Source organism: Lampetra planeri, chromosome 4, assembly GCF_965212315.1.
Source record: "Lampetra planeri chromosome 4, kcLamPlan1.2.h2, whole genome shotgun sequence".
NCBI lineage: Eukaryota > Metazoa > Chordata > Hyperoartia > Petromyzontiformes > Petromyzontidae > Lampetra > Lampetra planeri.
In genome coordinates, this window is record NC_136110.1 from 4,495,239 (window position 1) to 4,517,618 (window position 22,380).

A 22,380-nucleotide genomic window follows, 5' to 3' on the forward strand; every position below is an offset into this window, starting at 1 on the left:
TACAGATTAGTGCATATAATGGCACAAGCGTTTTATTTCATCAAAATTGACGCTGACACCAAGCTAACTCTGCTACGGCAACATGACAATAATTTGTTCCAGCAGGCAACTATTTGGCTTCAATAATCTCCAATATTGCTTCTTTTTTTGTTTCAGCAACTGGTTTTGTCAGTGGCAATTTTTTTTTCTCTTTTCTCTCACATGCGCACAACCCGCGAGAGAGCAGATTGGCCTTGGTGTGCTGCTGAATTTTTTTTTAATCTGCTTCTCCCACTCGGTCAAGTATGGGTTGTAGACGTTAACACGTTCAACATGCACTCATTCTGTTCACCCCCCTCCCGATACGACTAACAGCAAGCAGCGTGAATCGCGCGCGCACTTTTTGTTGTTGTCGTAATTTTCTAAGGTGCTTTTTGTTGTTACTTTCGTTATCAATGTGACTGGTGGGATTCGTCTTAAAAAGGGGCGCTTAGTTTCCCTTCCTCTTGCTGTAGCCGTAGCTATCCGTGACCTCGCTGCCCTCCTCGCTGCCATTCCTCAGCGAGTAGCCGCTGAAGAAGTCGTATCCGCCCAGGTACTTGGGCATCTGCATGGAGGTGCGCAGCGGGCGCGACTGCAGCAAGAAGCTGGGGCTGTTGACTGGCGACACCGACGACTTGAAGGAGGAGCTGATGGTCAGGCGGGATTCCTCTCCCTCCAGGAGTTTCCTGGAAAAACACGAGGCGCGTCGGAAACAACAAACGGAGGGCCGCACGGAATGTCACGGCGCGTCACGGGGGCACGGCGGGGGGTCGAAAGTGTCGCAGGCCCCCGAAAGACAAAAAGATGAAAATAATAATCCGACATCGATGTGTGTGTGCTGTCAGTTTTGTGTGCCCAACCATTTAACAATGAAAATCGATTAGTGGAAAAATGTGTATTGTGAAAACGGTGCTGTGTTTCTGATGGTGCTTTTATATCCTTTGCAAGAGACAGTAATGCGTTACGTGGCGTGCAGCGGTGACGCAAGTGGTTAGCGCCGCACTGCGCTATGAAACCCGGTCACCTGAGTTCCAATTCCTAACTGTGGTTAACGTCAGTCACGAGTGGTACCTGAACTGCTCTTCCACTTGACCCCACCCACTCCCCCCTCCTTCACCATCCACACTCGCCAGCGTGGTGAAGTATGGTCAAACACAGCTAGCACGGCACGGTGAAGCCTTCGTGCAGCAGTCGATTTAGATAAGATCAGTTATTTTTACTACCAATGTATTCTAACTCTTAGGTTTTTTTCCGGTAAAGTCACGTAGGTAAAAAAGAATAAAAATTAATTAATTTAAAAAAAAACTATTAAATTACGACGTTTCGGAGGCAACACAGTCTTCCTTCATCAGGTGTAAAAAGCACAGCAAAATAACTATTATTTTGCTGTGCCTTTTTTACATAATAACAGTTATTTTGCTGTGCCTTTTTTACACCTCATGAAGCTTGTGTTGCCTCCGAAACGTCGTGATTTAATTGATTTATTTTCATTTATTATTTATTTTTTCTTATTTTTTACCTACGTGACTTTACCGTAAAAAACCTAAGAGTATGAATCCTTGCAGTCACGAAAGCTTCAAATCTAGAATTAATGCATTCAAATTTTTAAAAATGCATATTCATACACTAACCTGTACGCTGCAATTTCGATGTCCAATGCCATTTTGACATTGAGAAGGTCTTGGTAGTCCCTCAGGTATCGTGACATCTCATTCTTCGTTGACTGCAGTTCTTTTTCCAATTCAGGGATGAGTTCCTGCAAACAAATCGTGTAACATCTCATTAAAAAAATACAAATAAAATATACAGCATTAACAATCATAATTATATTATTATTTATACCTTTGGGTTTTTTTGTTGGTGCAGGTCTCTAAGAGTGAATTATGGGCTTTTCACCATTCTCACGAAAGGGGAAAGCGTGGCGCCTTTTCGTTGGCATTTTACTGGAAGCTATTTTTTTGTTTTTGATTGAAAACAAAATTTGCCGTTTGCTGCGTAGCGCCATCGGGCAGCTTGTGTCACGCCCCATCCCCGCCAGACCCCCCCTCCGTCACCCGAATCGTAACGTGCCAAGTTGAAATCAACGCGGGGACAATGCCGGCGGTGAATATTTAACACCCAATAGGATTCAGCTTCGTCTCGTGCATTAACATTGACGCAGCGACACTGCAGTGTTGCAGTGCAGCTTCACGGGTGAGATTTTTTTTTTAAAAAATCTCCACGCGAATGCTGCATGCATCTTCTGTATTCTTTGCTATACCTCTAGATCCCGTGCTGCATTATTTTTTTTATCTCCGAATGTGGTACATCGCCCACTGAAAAATGTTGTTAAAAACTAAAAAAAATCGATGTTTAAAAAAAAAAAATCATAGTTGCTGTGAACACAGGCCCAAAAGGCCCGATATGCCACTCAACAAAGAGCAACGTTGAAGGTGTAACGGTTAAGCGTTAATACCGTCTCTTTAAATCGTGAGCAAAGTCGCGATAGCTCAGGGATAATACGCCGCTGGGAAGGAATCCCAAAGGCGCGCGGTGCGTGGACACTAAAAACAATCCCGAACATCTTGCAGCCCTCGTACCTGCAAGGGCTCCAACTCCTTCTGGTGCCGTTCGTCCAGATCCTGGATCTGCTTCTCCAGGGACTCGATCATGTCCTTGATGGCCTCCGACTCCAGCGTCTTGTTCTGCACGTGGCGTCGGTACTCGGAGACCTCCTCGCGGGCAACGTGCACGGCCTCCGTGTTGCGGTTGGCGTTCTCCGACAGCACCGTGAACTTGGTCTTGAACCACTCCTCGGCCGACTGCATGTTCTTGGCGGCGAGCACCTCGTATTGGGCGCGGATGTCGCGCAGCGCCGACGTGAGGTCGGGCCGGGCAACGCTCATCTCCACCGTGATGTGCGCGCTCTGGATCTGAGCCTGCAGGTCTGCGATCTCCTCCTGCTGCACCTTCTTGAGGAAGGCGATCTCGTCGAGCAGCGAGCCCACCTTCTGCTCGAGCGCAACGCGCTGCACCGCCGCCTCGTCGGCCGCCTTCCTCACCTCGTCGAGAGCTCCCTCCGACTCCTCGCGACGTCGCCTCTCCTCGTCGTGCTTGGCTCGCAGAGCGCCCAGCGCGCCCTCCATCTGATCGCGGCCACCCTTGGCGCTGTTGTACTCGCTCTTGCACTCCTCGGCCAGGGCGCGCAGGTCACGGATCTCCTGCTCGTACAGCTGCTTGATGTTGGAGGGGCGCACCTCTTTCTGTCGCAGGATCAGCGCCTCGGCCTCCAGCACCTTGTTCTGCTGCTCCAGGTGGTGCACGCGCTCGATGAAGCCGGCGAAGCGGTCGTTGAGGTCCTGCAGCTGGTCCTTCTCTTGCGTGCGGATGGACTTGAGCTCGTTGCCCAGAGACTCGGCCTGGGACAGGTCGATCATGTCGGACGTGGCCGGGATGGACATGCTGGAGTAGCGGGAGTGCGTGCGCCTGAACGAGCCCACAGGAACGCTCAGGGTGGAGCCGACCGACACAGAGCGCGTTCCGTAGCCGGCGGCGCCAACCTTGTAGCCGGGCATCTCGTAGCTGGCTCGGTACTTGGTGGGCTCGCCGAAGTAGCGCCTGTAGATGGACGTGACGGCAGAGTCGGATGTGTAGGAGCTCATGGTGGCGGCGGAGGTGGGAAATTGTTCAATTTGTTGGGAGCAGGCAAGAGAAGGAGGAGCGCAGGACCCGGGAGCTTGCTGCAGGAGTGAGATGCTGTGAAAGCGGGGCTGGGGCTTTTTATGCGGCTGCCGTGTCTGACGCTGCAGAATCTCTCCACCCCAATTGATTCATCTTCTGCCGCACCCAGCCAGGTCCCCACTGCAGTTCTGGGGCTGGCCGGCAAAACGGAGCCCGTGCCTGCTCGCAAGGTCAACGCAAAACGAGAGGCGTTGTGACAAGCGCAGCAAATTTAAAACTAAATATTTGGGTTTTTGAAAGCGTGCGCACATTTTTACTTTTTTTGTTATTAATATTGCGCAATTATTTATTTGCAGCAAATATTTTTTTTCGGTTTCGAATGCTTTATTTTTGGACTGTGACCATGAATAATTCAGTAACGACAAAATGTATGTAGTATTTATGGTCCATTCAGAGCCAGCTGTCTGTCCCGTTTGCCAACGGCATATCATAAGATCACCCCCACTCAGCTGGTCCAGGTAGTACTGACCCAACCAAGACTGGCTCTTAGTCCAATGTCCAGGTTTCATGGATGTGTCCATTTTTTTATGTTAAAGGGGCTCTGTATTATGTGTATAAAAGCAAATTTATGACTTTGCGTAGATAGGCCAAAAATATGAATCAACTCTGGATGCAAATTTGATGTGAGGTATTGACATTATTTCTTCTGCGATGTTGAGAGTTACCATAGATATGGATACGGCCATTTAAAAAAAGCAAATAAAAGGCGTGTACATTTCATAAATAATATGCAAATAGGGGTATGATCACTTGCCATTTAATGTGCCGAAAAATTATGCAGAGGTAAATACACAAATACTCATTGAATAACATTTTACCATTTGCATTAAATGTCAGATTGTTTATGCATAGTGAAGCGAACTGATTATTAATTAGATGATGAATAAAGCTATTTGTATATGATGTAATTGTGCCAAATGCGCATTCTTTGATAAAAACAAATGTAATACAATAACATGACGTTTATACCCCGTCAATAATTGAGCGGACCGTTACATATTTGTGAGGCCGCGTGGCTTTAATGTTGTATAAACTGAATGCACTGCTGCACCGTGTGTGGGGTTAAAATCCACCGAAACTACCGCAATACCTAAATCATACTCAACGTTCTGGTTGATAAATATTGCTCAGAAATCGCTGAAGAACAGCGCGCTAATGAAGGTTCGGTGTGCTTGCGACAGCCTATGCAAATGTTTGGTGCAGGGTGGGCATGCTCCTTGAATGTGCAATGTGGCCATGCTGCACCGTATTATTAATTGATATCATTAACAGACATCCTCAAGAATGGAGCAGCTTTAGTGCGATTTTTTTCTTCAGAGTACAGCACGTGAACACGTCATGTTTTAATATAACTTACTATTTGGAAATCGTAACGTGTATATCCTGGATATCCTTGCAAATTGTATGTTCCATCTCAAGGGACTACTCAGATGAAATACTTTATTAATGATACTAAATATATATGTGTTAGTACCGTACACAATTGATTTAGTATCTCTCTCACCTTGCGTTATTTCACAGACATCTGTACAAGACAGGAAAGCGAGGAAGAGATCGAGAGAGAGAGAGAGGGGAGATGGATTTTAACACCGCATGGCCATGTCCGGTTACTACGGTCAGCGCTGTGTGGGGTGGAGGGTTTTTTTGTGCGTCCCCTTCCCATTTTGTTCTCGGCACACAGAGAAAAGAGATGGTGGTGGGGGGGGTGACCGCTTAGGGCGGCACCGACTGCATTGGAGAGCGCAACCGCAGGCGTCTACGGCCGAGTAATTAGAGCGGAGGGGCGTCTCCGTGCCTCGATGCGATCCATCGATCGATCGCTGAGGTCGTTTGGCGCAGAGGACGACTTGGGTGTGGCAGGCGGGTGGTGGGCTATGCGAAGGACGTTTTCCCGCAGCCTCCTCCACCCACCCACCCCCCGCACCACCTCTGACTGTCGTCAGTCAGCAAACATAAATCCACCCAACCCTCCCATTACCCAACAAGGCACGCACAACACACGCACACACACACACATCAACACAAAAACATTACGCGGACAATTATAACATCGTCATTTATTTAAGCCCCGTTAGAAACGTCAAGCCGCGTGCGGTTGATGTTTCACTCAGAAATAAATGTTACAGTATGCGGGTTCGTAACACGGGCGTTTGGTTACGAAAGCGTTAATCGGGGAGCGTTTGGTGATGGTTGGCACTCGTTAATGCATACGTCCGTTTGTGTTTTTTGCTCCTTGCCAGACCGTGGCTGTTTGTAAATTCACGGGCGTGTCAATGTTTCTGCTGCACAGCGCCAGGTCTGCAAGCAAGACAACTTCGGAATCAGAATTGTTATTTGTTCTGGAGAAATCCGATGAGCTATGAAGCACAGATGTCCAGTAAGGGGGCGGGTCAGAAGGTTACAACAACAGCAATCAATACAAAAACAACGACGGGAGTGCAACGTCTAAGAAATGTAACCAATTTACGAAAAGTTAAAAAATACACGGATCGTTACCTTATTTTTATTTTAACCAGATGAAGCCCACTGAGCTATTTATTATTTTTCAGAAGCGACCTGGCCACAAATGATAGCTCAACGAAGTGGCTTTTACCACGTGCAAATTTCTAGCACCACCTATTAAACTAAACGCGCGTTTATTTTTATTTTTTGCCGACGGGGAGATTAATGAGAGGCTCACGTGAAGACGTCAATGACACTGAGTGCGTCTCTGCTTGCGACGTTTGAACGTCGAACGCCGGTTAGAGGTGAGAAGCTGGTGGTGACATTCAAACACGTTTACGTTTGAATTCGAATTGCTGTGTGTAGGTGCATTGCATAATGTTCTGACCAATTGCAGTGGCAGCATCAGCGTTTCTTAATGCAGCATTTTACAAAAGGGTCTGATTCTTACTTAATGACCAATTAGAGGGCTAGGATATATGATTAAATTGTCAGTCCTGGTGTGGTGTTCCGAGTCCGTATACAGTACTTTGTTTTTCGTTTTTTTCCCTATGAATTATAATAAGTTCCAAATATTTTCATTACTGTAAATGTAGACAGGAATGTAACACCGTGTGCCTTCAAGAAAATCGATCTAAATGCGCACAATCTCATCATACTCTGTCTCAGATGCCAAGCAAAGTCCAGTTTGGTTTTTCCTTGGAATGGAGTATGTGAGGGCTTGCCAGGTGTTGTAGGCATTGGGCTACGAGATGCCCTGGAGATAGTAAAGCTGAGACTAACAAGCGGATTGATCACCATGCATAAGTGTGTTCACCACAACTACGCCCCTATATAAGGAACGAAACAGGTGGACTTCTCCACAAATCTGGCTTGGCTCTCCAACACACCGGTGTGCTGTACTAGTGACGAATTGGCCACGTTCTGTTTACGTGACAACCCTTACTAGTTGGCCGTGTCGGGTGGTGGCGGGTTTAACGACACATTTATATATTTACGCGATTTAACCCAAAAAACTAAAAAACTCCCATGGACGATATTGGTCGCGATAGCCTACTGCGTGTTCAACTGGGGATAGAGCTCTAGATTTGAAGCTTTCGTGACTGCAAGGATTCATACTCTTAGGTTGTTTCGGTAAAGTCACGTAGCTCATTTACTTGATACAGCAAGCGTGCTGTGACGGTTCCACCTGAAGACGGAAGCTTGTGTTGCCTCCGAAACGTCGTGATTTTTATTTTACTTTTATAAATTTTAATTTCTTTTTATATTTTTTACCTACGTGACTTTACCGAAAAAACCTAAGAGTATGGCGATAGAGTGTTGGAGCCCTCGCACATGTGGGTCTTTCTTCGCATGCTCCACGTTTTCCTTGCGCTCGTGTGAACGCTCATTATCAGTTGGCTGAAAACAAATAACAACAAACATCAATGCAGGACCCTCGTGAAAAAAACAATTTTGCGATTCAGTGTGGCTATATAGGCACATTGTTACAGTTACATTATCACACTGTGACGTTGATCCTTACCTGAGAATCGATAGTTCAACGTTAATGTGCCGTTTTATTGAGGGACGACTGTGCTCTGTTATCTTGGTGTGGTCTGGGACTGTTTTGTTGTTTTTGCTGTCTTGCTCAAGCTTGATAAATCAGAATTATGTATATACAGGGTGCTTCAAAACATTTTGTACACTTATATGGGACTATCGTTTTTAATGGGAAAAAATTAAAATAAATTACTTGATAACAAATGTATGTTAATAGCGATAAAAAGTCAGTCTCCACTTGTTCACCATCATTGTCAACGCGTGCCTGCAATCTTCTCCAGGTGGTCTCCAGAGCCCGGAGGCAGCACATTTCTCGTGGTATTGTTGCAAATCCTCGGAAGTGTTAACATGTTTTTGAAGCACCCTGCATATTTTGATATATATATTTCGTGATTTTCTTACCATGCACAGAAGCGCATGTGAAAGCGCCGCGCGATGCAGTGACCGTCTTTGTTCGATGACCGGCCAAAAGCCACTGCGAGGATGACCGGAGTTTGCTTCATGGCTTCAAGCTACAGAGCCCTACAGACATGGTGTTGTCCCGCTGGACAGCTCTCCGATGCGTTTTCTGGTTGTACCGCTGGTTGCCCTTGCATGATGTCGCAACGTCGCACTCCAGAGTGCTGGAAGCTTTTTTAGTAACTGAATAATGCTGGAATATTACAGCTGGTGTGACAGCTAGTATTCATCCAGCGACTGGGGATAGGAACTCTTCATCCTTCTCAATCTGGTTCTGCTTCTGTGATTTGTCGGTCGTAAAATATGTGCTGTGCTCAATAGAATCCTCTACATCGATCCGCTCTTTTCTCCAAGCTGCAGGATTTAAATTACAAACTCATTAAAATTGCAAGTCTCAGAGGGGCCCCGTCTCCTTGCATGTGGTAACAGCCACGGGCTGCGTATAACCGAGGGCACAGATTAGTTTGTCTTTCTCTTGCATGTGAGATTATTCTAAGCTGGTGTGTAGGATTATTTTTAAAGCAATTATTTATAGGGTGCAATACATTTGTGAATGCATCGCTAGTGAATAATGAAAACACACGTTATATTCTGGACACAGAAATGTTTGCATTGGTAACGGTTATTCAAATAATTAATTTTGATATAATTTAATATTGCATGTACAATCGCACATGTACTGCCCTTTTGTCAATCCACTGCTGGATGAGAGCCTCCGCATGCCTGTGCAGGCCACGGGGGTTATTTGACCATACTTCACCACGCTGGTTTGTGTGGGTTGGTGAAGGTGGGAGAACGTAGATGTGAACGTGTGTAAGTAAAGAGCAGCAAACAAGAATGGATGATGTTGCACTCTACTGATAGCCTCGACCCGCAGCCTATAACACCTGTTTTACGTGCACGATGTTCACCCATCCAAGCACTTTCCAGGCACAACCCTGGTTAGTTTTCTGAGATCTGACGGGATCGGGTGCATTCTGGGTGATTTGGTCTGAGGATGAATATTATACTGCAGTTTTAATACAGAATCAAGGCATGCTTGTGCAATATAGTCTATAGCAGATATTGGCATTCAGGTCTAGGGAGCAGACCTTGACTTTGACATTTCGCTCCTGAACATATTGCCACACGTGCTGATGTAACATAGTCAAATCCAGAGGTGTGGACTCGAGTCATGTGACTTGGACTCGAGTCAGACTCGAGTCATGAATTTGATGACTTGCGACTCGACTTGGACTTGCATAACAATGACTTTGTCCCACCTATGAGATGGGGACTCGAGTCATGTGACTTGGACTCGAGTCAGACTCGAGTCATGAATTTGATGACTTGCGACTCGACTTGGACTTGCATAACAATGACTTTGTCCCACCTCTGGTCAAATCTGTTATGCTCTTGAACATCACCGTTGTGGGTGCAGAGTGCCAGTTGTACATAATGAATGGGATTTTAAGTGAGCCTGCTATTTTAAATAAGTAAACAACGTCTCATATATCCATCTCCGCGTACAAATAATTACACAATATTTCTGACACAAACCATGAGCTGCACAGCCTTCTGGGAGTTTATCATTTCAGCAGCATTGCTTCAAGGCCAGCAAACTCTGGACCAGTTTCGACTTACAGTGTTTCATCAGCAGTGTCAGGCTTGCCTGAATCCATGCCCGTGAACTGCTAATCTTACAGGCAAGGACTCTCTTATTTACACTGCGGGGTCTTTGTTTGACACGGAATTTTAAAATGCAACTTTGTCAAGGAGAGTATTCCCTCGTTATTCACGAACTGGCTATCCACGATTTTGGCGATTCGTTAATCGCATCTGGAACTCTACACGATTGCATCGAGAGATAGAGAGAAAGTGATGAGATATAGTGATGAGAGAGAAAGTGATTAGATAAAGAGATGAGAGGGATTTTTTTTGTGTTATAATAATTTTCACGTATTTAATAGTTTATTTATGTATTTATTTAAGGTCATTCATTACATAGATTTTCATAGGCCAATGTGATTATCCGCGAAATTTGCAATTTTACTAAGAATTCCAGAACGTATCCCTCGTGAATAACGAGGCAATGCTGGACTGATGTTCGTGTGAATGCATTGCCCTGTACTTATGCGAACATTGCACTTTAAAAAATGAACATGAAGATTAGTGGCCAGGTGGCTCAGGAGTCAGCGCTCCGAGCCAGCTCTACTGAGTCTGAGGTTCGATTCCAGATATCAGCCACCTGTGGTTCAACCGGGTTCTCAATTGTAACGAGTTGGTGGTCTCATCCCTGGATACCAATGATTGCAAAGAAAACCCGCCGTGTGCAATTAATTTTTTCACTTAAAAAGCAACATCCCGTTGTAGTATTTGTAAAAAGGGCATGTGAAACAACTCAGTGCCCCCTGAGTGTGACTCAAATACATCACTTGACCGGATCTCAAAAGTAGTTCTTTGATATCCACTTCTCCGGGCTGTCCTTTCCTCCAACACACGTGGTGATGCGCTGCTCTGTGATTGGTCAGAATGGACAAGTCATCTGTGGCATGATGCCAAGAGCACATTGGAAACAACACTGCGCAAAAAGACCAAAATAAAATCCCCAATAACATTTTAGCGGTTGAAATATATCATCACACACTGTTTTTGTGCCAATAAGATGGTATTAAGTAGCTGCTAATATAGCAATGCCCTCTGTAGACCCTATATTTTAATGGGGGCCTTGGCTTGTGTGCCTGCGTACAGGTTTGGCTCACCCTCACGTCTCTCACAGCGATGAGTCGGTGTGAGTGTCGGTAACAGAAGCTGACCTGTTCCCCCCCCCCCACCGTGATGTATTGCCAGCTCATAATGGATGTCAGCGTTGCGTAGAGGCAGTGCCCGGCAGCCTGACGATTGATGGCACATTTCATTGAGGTGACAACCGCCGATCCCATATGAAAATCGGGCTGTTCGCAAATTCCTTCACGCTACCCGGAGGGCGTAGTATTGAGCGTCCTCGCCTGAATTGCATGACAAAGTCAGGATTTAAATGTTCAGATCTTATTCATACTTACTGTGGGTTTTTCCCCCTCTGCGGGATCTATCCTACTGCTGCCTCGACACATTTGCTACAGTGTCCATAATATAGGGGATTTTTTGGGTTAGATCACGTAAATATGATCGCGTCGTCCACAACTCTGGCTGTCGCCTGATGATGCTCGTTGCAATTACTGGCGAAACGTCGTACTCGAATTGTAAACGTTGTGGGTTTACTCTCCAACGCACCGGTGTGTTCTAACGAGGAAGAAATTGGCTGGTTTTGTTCACGTGACACACTTTGCCAATTGGCTGTGTCAGGGATAGTGGCGAGTTTTTTTGACGCATTTATACTTACGCGATCTCACCCACAAAAAAAAGCCCTCTTGTGGATAACATTGGTCGCGAAAGCCCACTGCTGCTGCTGCTGCGTGTTAAACTCGCTACGGTGTATTGAGAGTGAGCAAAACGCACCACCGATGGCGATGAGATGCGTCCGACCCGGTGCTGTGTGGCGCCTAGATTTTAAAAGTTGGGTCACAGAGAGAGAGAGGAGCAGGCAGGCTGGGAGAAGGAAGAAGAAATGCTTGAGTGGGGGATTTAGTTGAGTGAGGTTTTTTTTCCTCTCTTTTGGGGGGCGATATGCAGAGGCCACTAATCCGCTTCGAGGTTTTGCAGGTTTCACTCCACCCCGACCGAAGCAGATGTGCTCGTTAATGCTGGGATGTTTCAAGTTTCATTTATTAGGTATAGCCCTGTGAGCCATTCGGCTCTTGAATCGGGTGCAACCGCAACAAACAAAAAAACCAAAAACATGAACAAGAAAACATCTTAAAGTGACTATGTGCAAACAGAAAATCCAAGAAAAGACAGCAAAATATTTCAGAAAAAGCACCGTACACCAACACTGTGTGCAAAAATCCCAGTGGGATGCAAGTCAAACAACAACAACAACCACAAGACAACTTAGATTAAGGCCATCAGTCTAACTCTGTACTACAACAAACAAACATGGCCAAACCGAAACACTTTTCAAAAATCACCAAAATAAAGCCATGAAAGCAATTGCAACTACAGCAGGCAGTAGACATCTGGCGTATGTTTACCTGAGGCTTCACCCAGAAATGTTTTGATCGGACGAAAGATGCCGCTACCGTCCACAGTGAAATGAACAGGTGCAGGATTTTTTTTATTTATTTAAAGCTTTCGTGACTCCAGAGATTCATATTCTTGGTTCTTTCGGTAAAGTCACGTAGAAGGGAAATAATAAAATAATACAAATATAAAACAATACAAAATGATTGTAAATTATTATTGTAAATGTTGTATTGTTTGTATATTTTAATTATTTTATTATTTCCCTTCTACGTGACTTTACCGAAAGAACCAAGAATACAGGTGCAGGATGCTGCAGGCACGTGTTGGTGTGAAATAGCAGGAGGGGGGCAAGTGTGTTAGCCGCGTCTCTCCACAAGGGGGCACTGTTTCTCCACTAAACCGTGTACAAACACCTCGCATGCAAAGCATATACACTCAATAATTAACTGTCGATATCGTAGAAACACTATACAATATACGTGCACTATATAGATACATAACTTAATATATAACATACTCTACATTATAAATACACAATGCATACACAATATTCATACACCACTTACTGTCCTTAGAATACACACATGCTGAACAAACACTTTGATTTTAGCAGGTAAGGGCCACTGAGCTATCTAGCTCTTTTTTCGGAAGCGACTTGGCCACAAATGATAGCTCAACGAAGCGGCTTATCACGTGGAAATTGATATCAACCAAATACTCTGAACGCGTGTTGCTCAATGTGGATGGGGCGCTTGTGTTGCGCTCGAAACGTCGTGATTTATTTTATTTTATACATACGTGATTTTTACCGAAAGACCTAACCTAAAGAGTATAGTATCATTATCTGCCGCATATGTAGATCCTTCTCCGCCACGCCTCACCCCCACTGATGACTGTAATCTGTGATTGAATGTGCTTCATATCGCAGCGCTTATGCGGCATGCACGGTCCTAACCTCGCGCCATCGGCACACAACACGATGAGTGGCGAGGTTTTTGGTGGGCCATGGTTTCTTCTTGCTGTTATTAATACAGACACGCGAAACAAATGTGTCCGTTCCCAATGCTTATAGGGAATTGCGGGGGTCATATCGCAGGAGCACGATGATGCCAATGTGTGTTGTACACCCTCCTCCACCCGACACAGCCGGATAAATAAAGTTGTCACGTGAACAAACGCGTCCATTTTTATTCTGCGTATTCGATAGCAGTCCATAGCGTTTAACAATTAAATGCGACGTTTCGCTCGAACAGTAACTAAACTTCAATTTAAAGCTTTCGTGACTGCAGGGATTCATATTCTTGGTTCTTTCGGTAAAGTCACGTAGAAAGGAAATAATAAAAAATAAAACAATAAAATGCTCACGACGTTTCGATTGCAACACAAGCAATCATCATCGGGTGTGAAAACCACAGCAAGAAAATTACGTGTCCGTTCTTGCTGTGGGTTTCACACCTGATGACGATTGCTTGTGTTGCAATCGAAACGTCGTGATAATTGTATTGTTTTATTTTTATTATTTCCCTTCTACGTGACTTTACCGAAAGAACCAAGAATAAGTAACTAAACTATATAGTTTTTTTTAAATATTTTAGCAGGTAAGGCTCATTGAAGTCTTTTTCAGAAGCAACCTGGCCACAAACGACAGCTCAACTCCGCGGCTTATCACATGCAAATGTACAGCAGCCAAAGACTCCGAACGCACGCTTCTAAATGCGGCGGGGAAAAAACCGGAGGACCCGCAGAAAAATCCAGGTGACGAGAGAGAGAGACACCGCAAACTCGAAATATACAGCAGGCGTCAGGGTCGTGATCGAACACCACGACCTCGGGCATCCCAGGCGAGCCCGTTGACACCTCGTCACCGTGGCGCCCCAACCAACATCATCGGCAGGTGATTGTCAGAGGAGTTGAACTCGTGCCGTGTACGCCTCTCCACCCCCCCTCCCCCCCGTCGCAAGAGAGCTGCAACGTCATGCCGCAAGCCGGCGTGCAGCTCGTCTTATCACAGGTCGCACGGCATCCCGTCTGTCAAGCGGACAGGCGCGGAGAATGCGTTGTTTAGCGAGCCCCGTGCCCTTGCGGCGATCAACCGGAACGGTGGCGCAGCACGCAACTGTGGATTGCGTTTCAAGAAAGTCGATCCGTGTCGGGCGATAGTGCCGCTCCTTGCCCAGATGTTACCCCTCGGCACGCGCTCGTTTTTCTCTCTCGCGCGCTGTCTCTCTCTTTCCCCCGCCCCTCGCATCACGGCTTCGGTGTGATGTTTACGGCTCAATAGGCAGATGCATTGGTCATTAGCACGTTCTCGGAATGTTTGCGTGAAAGGAAATGAATATGCAGCTCGGCATGTTTTTTTTTTAAGAAAAAACAACAACTCTGAACCAGTTTAACACGCAGGAGGCTTTCGCGACCAATATCATCCATAATAGAGGTTTTTGGGTGAGATGGCGTAAATGTAAGAATGTGTCGTTAAAACCCGCCACCACCCGACACAGCCAACTAGTAAGGGTTGTCACGTAAACAGAACGTGGCCAATTTGTCACTAGTACAGCACACCGGTGTGTTGGAGAGCCAAGCCACAATATTTACAAACTGGCTTCATCGCCTGATGAAGCTAGTTGTAATTACTGGCGACACGTCGTACTCAGATTGTAAATGTTGTGGCTTGGCTCTCCAACACACCGGTGTGCTGTACTAGTGACGAATTGGCCACATTCTGTTTACGTGACAACCCTTACTAGTTGGCTGTGTCGGGTGTTGGCGGGTTTTAACGACACATTTATATATTTACGCGATCGAACTCAAAAACCTTTATTATGCACTCTGAACTAGTTTTTTTTATCGCCATTATACTACTGATTGTATTCAATTACATAGTAGTTTGTTTTTAAATACATGTGTGAGGGTCACTATGAACATTAATTATCTACCCAGCACTTGCAGATGAGCCAATTTCATCGCTCCATCTCTACTGCGGATGTCCTCTTGGGTGCGTTCCAAGGTCTGCCCATGGCTGAAGGAGGTCTACGTCCACCAGTGGATTGATCATGGCTGATGGTGATGACATTATAGACGTATTGCAAGATGTTACTTGGCAATTTTGCGACTGAAAATATGGTCAGGTTTTGACTGTGCCGATTCATCCCTCGTTGGTGGTCATCTTGTATGTGGATAGCCCGGGTCCTGCCATGTGAATATGGAAATTAAGTTCACAGCTGTCAATTGGCCCACTTTATAAGCAGAGATATTAAAATATTTGATTCATACTTTAATGTAGTAGTTGCCCTTTCATTTCAGTGAGTTGTGAGTATTTCAATAGTTCAATAAGTTCATTGATTTAAGGGGTTACAATACTGAAAACATTAACTGTACTCTGATATACAGAGTGATCCATTTATAGTGATACCACACTTACAACATTGAGATAATTTGAAGAGAAATCAACATTATTAAATCCTTTATATTAAGTTCACTTGCTTGCTTGCTTGCGCGCTTACAACCGTGCAAATCTTTCGGTCGTTTTGTAACCCACTTCACGTGATCCAATCGAGCTGACATTTTGCACACAGACTCGTTGTGCGTGACAATTTATTTTCGTGAAAATTTTTTTCCTAAATTTTCCACTTTTTAGGAAAAAAAAAATTCATATTTAATTTAAAATACCAATGTGATAAAAATGAAACTCTTACTCAAGAAAAACAGAAATGAATAATACAATAAATCAAATGCCACGCATATAAAGGATTTATGGTGAAAAACTTTGTTTTTACGGGTTAATTTTTTTTAAAGCTTCAACAGCAAGTCTCCTGCCAACCTCAAAAAACGAATTACATCTAAAAAAAAAGTGTCCGCACACTTTAAAAGCACCGTTCCAAAATATTGTGACCATCCATTGCATTCAGCGATAAACGCAAACACAAGCGAGAAGTTCATGTCGGCACGTCACGTTCGCTGATGGCTCCAAAACGAGTTGGTGGTATCTCGCTGAAACGAGCTTTCACGTGTTGCTCATCGCGCAACGTTGAGACCCCGAGGCCAGTGGTGGACACTCCACATTCCTGTGACGATGGCGAAGTCTCTGCATAGGACAACCACTGTTGACTTCCCCGCAAAGTTATGGCTCATGGAGTGACACATTGCTTCTCTGCGTAAAGCGTTCATGGAACGACATTTCAGAGAAAAAAAAATGTACGGCTCATTGCTAAGATGAAAAACAGCATTAAGACTTCTAGATTTGAAGTTTTCGTGACTGCAAGGATCCATACTCTTTGGTACTTTCGGTAAAATTACGTTGGTGAAAAAAAAATAAGAATAAAAATAAGTAAAGTTAGTTATTTAATTATTATTTTTCTTTCTTTTTATTTACAAATTGTATTTTTATTTTTTATCTTCACCTACGTGACTTTACCGAAAGAACCAAAAAGTATAGCGTTAATACTGTGGGTGGATATTTCAAAAAATATATATATAAAATAATAATCGAAGCGCATACCTCAATGTTGTGTTTATTTTACCTGCAATTGCCTTGGTATAGTGTGATCTCAGCTGGCCACACTGGGCAGGAGTGCTGCGGCGCTGAATCCGCTTGCCGGTTGCGCGTGAGCCCTGCGTTAGGGGCTGTCATCACTTGCCCTGAGCGATCATCGTTTGATGAAAAGTGGAGACCATGAAGCGAATGAAGCCAGCGAAATGTGGGTATTGGTACGGTAGAGCACCGGGCGCATCTAAATCACTGTGCCGATGGTGTAGAGATAAAGGCGCAGCCCTGCAATTGCTTGCTCACAGCCACTGGAGGGGGCTCTGTGAGTGCCCCATCCAGAGGGTATTTTGTACTCTTATGTTTTTTCGGTAAAGTCACGTAGGTAAATAATAGAAATAATTATAGAAATAAAATAATAAATCACGACGTTTCGGAGGCAACACATGTCTCCGTCACCAGGTGGGACCGTCACAGCTAAATTTACTGTATCAAGTGAAGAAAAAGGGTATTTTTGGTCTACTCTTTCACGCTTATAAGAAGAGGTTTTACCCTTTCTGGCAATAAAACATGTGTTAAGATGTTCGAACAGCAAACAGAAACCTTTTTGCAAGGAATCATGTCTCTATTAACCACACGTACCTGCGGTGAACATGCAAACAAACACATGCTCTGGTAATATTTGTATTGTCTTCGAAACTGATTGGTCTGCACCAGAGACAGCCTTCTTTGAGGCCTAGTCTCAACCAGCGTTAGACCAGAGAACGCCAAAAGGTGAACAGCACGAAGACAATGCCACACGCATCAGAGCATCTCTAGCTCAGGGTGCGCAGCTACATCATGGGACCTCTTTCTTTACATTTGATGCAGCAGGGTGGACGGAGACGGAATCATTGAATAAACTTGCACCATTGTCTCAACTGCTACGCTGAGGTTGTGTAGTTGGAGAGTGATCCACACTACGTTTCATGATAGGGGGCCGTCCATAAATGACGTCACGCGATTTTGGACGATTTTTGACCCCCCCCCCTCGTCACACGGCGTCACAAAAAGTCAGACCCCCCCTCAAATATGACGTCACAAAGCTCTGCCCCCCCCTCCCCCCAAAAACAAAACATATTTCCATTTTGAAAATAAAACATGCTTCAAATCGCTTTAAACTATTGTCATTGTAGTGCGTATTTAATGTGGCGCTGCACTCTGATGTTGTAGGAGAAAACATTTATTAAAAGTCTATTTAATTAAGTAGCGCATTTTGATGTGACATCCCATTTCTCAAACCCTCTCGTCACACATCGTCACAAATGTCTGACCCCCCCCCCTAGGTGCGTGACGTCATTTATGGACGGCCCCATAGGGCACGGACATTTCCACTGGTGGTTACGAAGCAACATCAGCATGCATGTATGTTGAACTTCTTTCGCACCGTACGTCGCCAACCGTGCTAATTGGAGCTGCGGGTGAAGGACGGCAAACTAAACAGCATATTATATAATAATAAATAGTATTAAAGTGTAATGTTTAATACAATGTATAAGGTAATATATAGTATCGTAATTTTATATTGAATATATAGCAAAGTGCTATACAGTTGAGTGGATACAATAAAACAGTGTAATATGACAAGGTATAGTCAATAAGCATATTAGTTGCTGCGGCGCCATTATATTAACATTCCTTCCCTTTATTAATTCTAACCTTAATCCCTCCCTTTGATACTGATAATCCTGCATAATGCATGGGCATAATGACTTTAAACCCCTCGCCAAGCCTCCTACGCATTTCACAAGTAGTACTAATCGCATATCTGCATTTCCCATAAATATGCTAAATTCCTCTTGATATGCAAATTATTTTGTCAAAACGCTCTTCGCCCCTCCATCCCAGCATAAATAGTCGCTCCAAGCCTGGAGCGTGCCATTCAGACTCTGTCTACTTGACAGACCTGTTCTCCACCTGAAGACGGCTGCTTGCGTTGTGGCCGAAACGTCGTGAGAATTATTTTATTATGTTTTATTTTATTATTTTATTACTTCCCTTCTACGTGACTTTACCGAAAGAACCAAGAAGAGAAAAAAATCAATTCTACTGAAATTAGTTTTCAATCGAGATTTAAAAGTGCGTAGCTCCAGCAATTTTCCTAATATCGGAAGGAAGAGCGTTCCAGACGGCCGCAGATGCGCATCTGAAAGCGAGCGGTGCAGTGGCCTTCTTTGTTCGACGGTCAGCCAAAAGCCGCTGCCGCTGCTGCTGCCGCCGCTGCTGCTGCTGTTGCTGCTGCTGCCGCTGCCGCTGCTGCTGCTGCTGCTGTTGCTGCTGCTGCTGCTGCCGCTGCCGCCGCTGCTGCCGCTGCCGCCGCCGCTGCTGCTGCTGTTGCTGCTGCCGCCGCTGCTGCTGCTGCAAGGATGACCGGAGCTCACGTGATGCTTCATGTTCCTTGACAAGACCAGCAGCAGGTCGTTTGCCTGAGTTGGCCGTGGAGGGGCGAGTGGACTCGTTACTTCAATGTCCCTCATCATAATCACCGGCCAAGACTAATTCGAGAATCCATTGAAATTGAGAGAAATACTAATTAATTTAACCGCTCTGACAACTACAGGCTTAGTGCGGCCCGGAAGCGCATTATTAAGTAATACATCTTACAATTACAGTCTATTATATAATTACAATACCCCCCTCCTCCGCCTCTGATCTCTGCACCTGATGGGTTCAGCGATGACGTCGTGCTGCTGCTCTATTTAAGACCGGAAGCAGGTGGATGGCTTCACTATTCTGGCAAATCGCCCGATGTTGTTGGATGTAATTACCAGCGAAACGTCGTACTACTCAAAATGTTAATGTTGTGGATTTATTCTCCAACACAGTAGTAACTAATTGGAGTTTTGTATACGTAATAAATCCCTTACTCATTGGCTCTGTCTGGTGGTGGAGGATTACGACACATTTATACTTACGCGGTCTAACCCAAAAACCTTTTTTATGATAAAATATTGGTCGCGAAAGCCTGCTACGTGTTAAACCTTCAATGCCCCTATGCATATGGTACAGGGTCATTCATACGGGGCCCTGGGCAAATCCCACTGTGTGCCCCCCCCCCCTCCCAGGACGCCTTCAAACTAAATCGGAAGTATTGCATCTGACACTGTGACGTGGGCCCCCCCCCCACCCCCCAAAGCGTAGGGGCCCGGGGCGATCACCCCGATTCGGAACACCCTAAGGGGGGACGCCTCTGCGATATGGATGGAGGTGGTGGCCACCCTGTCCCCCCACCCCCCACCTCCCCTGCCGTCCCTCTCGGCGTCGGAGATGCGGTGCGCGTCCGTCGTCGGAGCACCGCGGCTTTGCGGGGACGTGGCGATCGCGATCTTCTTCTCCTCCTCCTCCTCATTGCTGTGGACACCTCACGCAGCGACGCACGGCACGTGGAGGAGTTTTGTGGCCTCCAGCTGCTGCTGCTGCTGCTTGGAGCAACCGGTGTCTGTCATGCCCTCTGGAAAACACACGGAGTTGTCTTGAATTGCAATGTTCATTATCAGCGGCGGCATGACACATTTAGAAATGTCCCAGGGGCTAGGACTGTCTCAAAACGTATTTTTTTGGTTTAAAATAGCACCCTTTATTCTATGTATGTTGAACTTCTTTCGCACCGTACAGAGCCAACCATGCTAAGAGGAGGTGCGGGGGAAGGACAACAAAAGTTAAGAGTAAAACACTCTTTCATCTGATGAATATCATAAATTATTAATTTCCGGGGTCTCAAGTATGGGGTAGATCGCCACGATCAACCCCCACTCATCGTCTTCGAACGTCCAGTCTCGACGTGGAAGAGTAGACCAAATACCCCCCAGGGTTCGTTCCAGTGGAGGAGGCCCTTTCGCCAGCAGTGTCGTGAGCAAGCAATTGAAGGGCTGCACCTTCCACCTTCAGTATGGCGATGAACGATATATCACTCGTGCTGCAACGCTTGGCTCAGAAACACAGTAATTAACGAAAAAGATAGAAAAAAAACGATAAAATTGCAACGGAAAGTGTGGAGAGATGCATGCTTGCAATTGCATTGAGAGACTGAAAGAGGGACACACGGATTTGAGGACATACTCAGGTTATTGCGCACGTCAGCACGGTTGGCAACGTACGGTGCGGAAGAAGTTCAACACGCATGCGTTACTGACTTCACTCAGACTTAAGACAAGTGAGTGGGCTTGCGCAGGAATGACGCCCAATGCTGGGTAATAATGATAATCATAAGAGAGGGGCAGCTAAGGAATGGATTGCGTCTGAGAGGCCGTGCATTTAGGAGATGGAGCGATTAAATTAGTACACTTGTGGGCCATCGGTGGATTGATATGTTGCAGGTTTGTGAGAGGTGGCGATGGCTTGGGGGATTTATCCGGCAATCGAGGGAGCAGTGTCGGATTAGCCTAGTGGCAAAAGTAGCTACATATGTAGTAGCTACCACATACTACATATGTAGTAGCTACTACATATGCTACGGGCCTCGCACTTTTAAGGGCCCCGCGCTAAATGCTTTCAACCTATCAATTCCGGTTCAGTGATTCTGCACTTGCTCTATTACTATAGTAATACACTGCCGTCAACTTTTATGAACGACTGGGTGTTTAAGATTAGCGATTTGTCGTATTATCTGTCTGTATAGCAAATTAAAAAATACAATTACTTTACTATGCAAGTAAAAAATTTGTGTTTTAATATTTATGTGTTTTATTTATTTATTTAGGGCCCCTTCATAACAACATAAGCTACAGGCCCCGCACTAGCTTGATCCAGCACTGGGATGTAGGCTTGTAGTATCCAATGTAAAATAGTCAACTTTGTGTAATTTTCCTCGTGAAGTTGTATGAAGTGCTACATCATTTCAAATGCAGAAGCTGTTTTAAACCACTGATAATGTTGATTTTTAGAATTCAGTTGCCTATTCTTTAGAATTCTGTTCACCGATCTGTTTTAGAAAATTTTACATTGAACTAGGCGCCAGTCACAATTTATATTTTCCTCAAGTGATTCATAGTTTATAATATTTATACGATACATGAATAAAATAGTTACATATTCTTATACTAACATCTAATGTATATTCAAATAATCGAGACAATACAAAGAAATTAAACATACAACCATATAACTTTTAATACATTTTGACGAACAAATATTCTCGCTGCATGTTTATCAGCAAATTAATACAACACATACCTGCTGTCCGATCCTATAATGGGATGATGTCTGTCAAGCCAATTTCTAAATGCAGAGTCGAAACGTGTTGAGTAATTGCGCTTTGATAAACTGCATGATGGAAAACGTTTGTTTAAGAATGTATTTAATGTTGATAACCCACTGGGTCCAAACTCCTTGGTGATACGTGTGGTACAACACAATTAACCCAGCGCGGCAATAACAAGTTATATTCGTAACTGTTAGGGTATTTTTGTTTGTGTTTTATAATGTACCTGTATTGCACAATTTTTAAAAAACAAAAAAAATTTCGCAAAAAAAACTAATGCTTGCTGGAGTGAAATGACAAGGAAAAGCAACTTGGCAGCATTTCAAAAGGCTGTTCTCGCTCGTGTTTGCGTGCACACATTTTTTTAAAGCGCATA

At 44.8% G+C, this 22,380-nt stretch overlaps 1 protein-coding gene across 1 annotated transcript; it reads right to left on the reverse strand.

Moving 5' to 3' along the window:
- Positions 1-10: 10 nt before the first annotated feature.
- LOC144717598 (neurofilament light polypeptide-like) lies at positions 11-3,845 on the reverse strand. Its single transcript, XM_078593091.1, has 3 exons — positions 2,601-3,845; positions 1,653-1,777; positions 11-707 (listed from the first exon to the last, which is right to left on the reverse strand). The coding sequence occupies exons 1-3, from the start codon at positions 3,660-3,662 to the stop codon at positions 470-472; spliced, it is 1,425 nt and encodes a 474-aa protein (XP_078449217.1). The 5' UTR covers positions 3,663-3,845; the 3' UTR covers positions 11-469.
- Between the last annotated feature and the right edge of the window lie 18,535 nt (positions 3,846-22,380).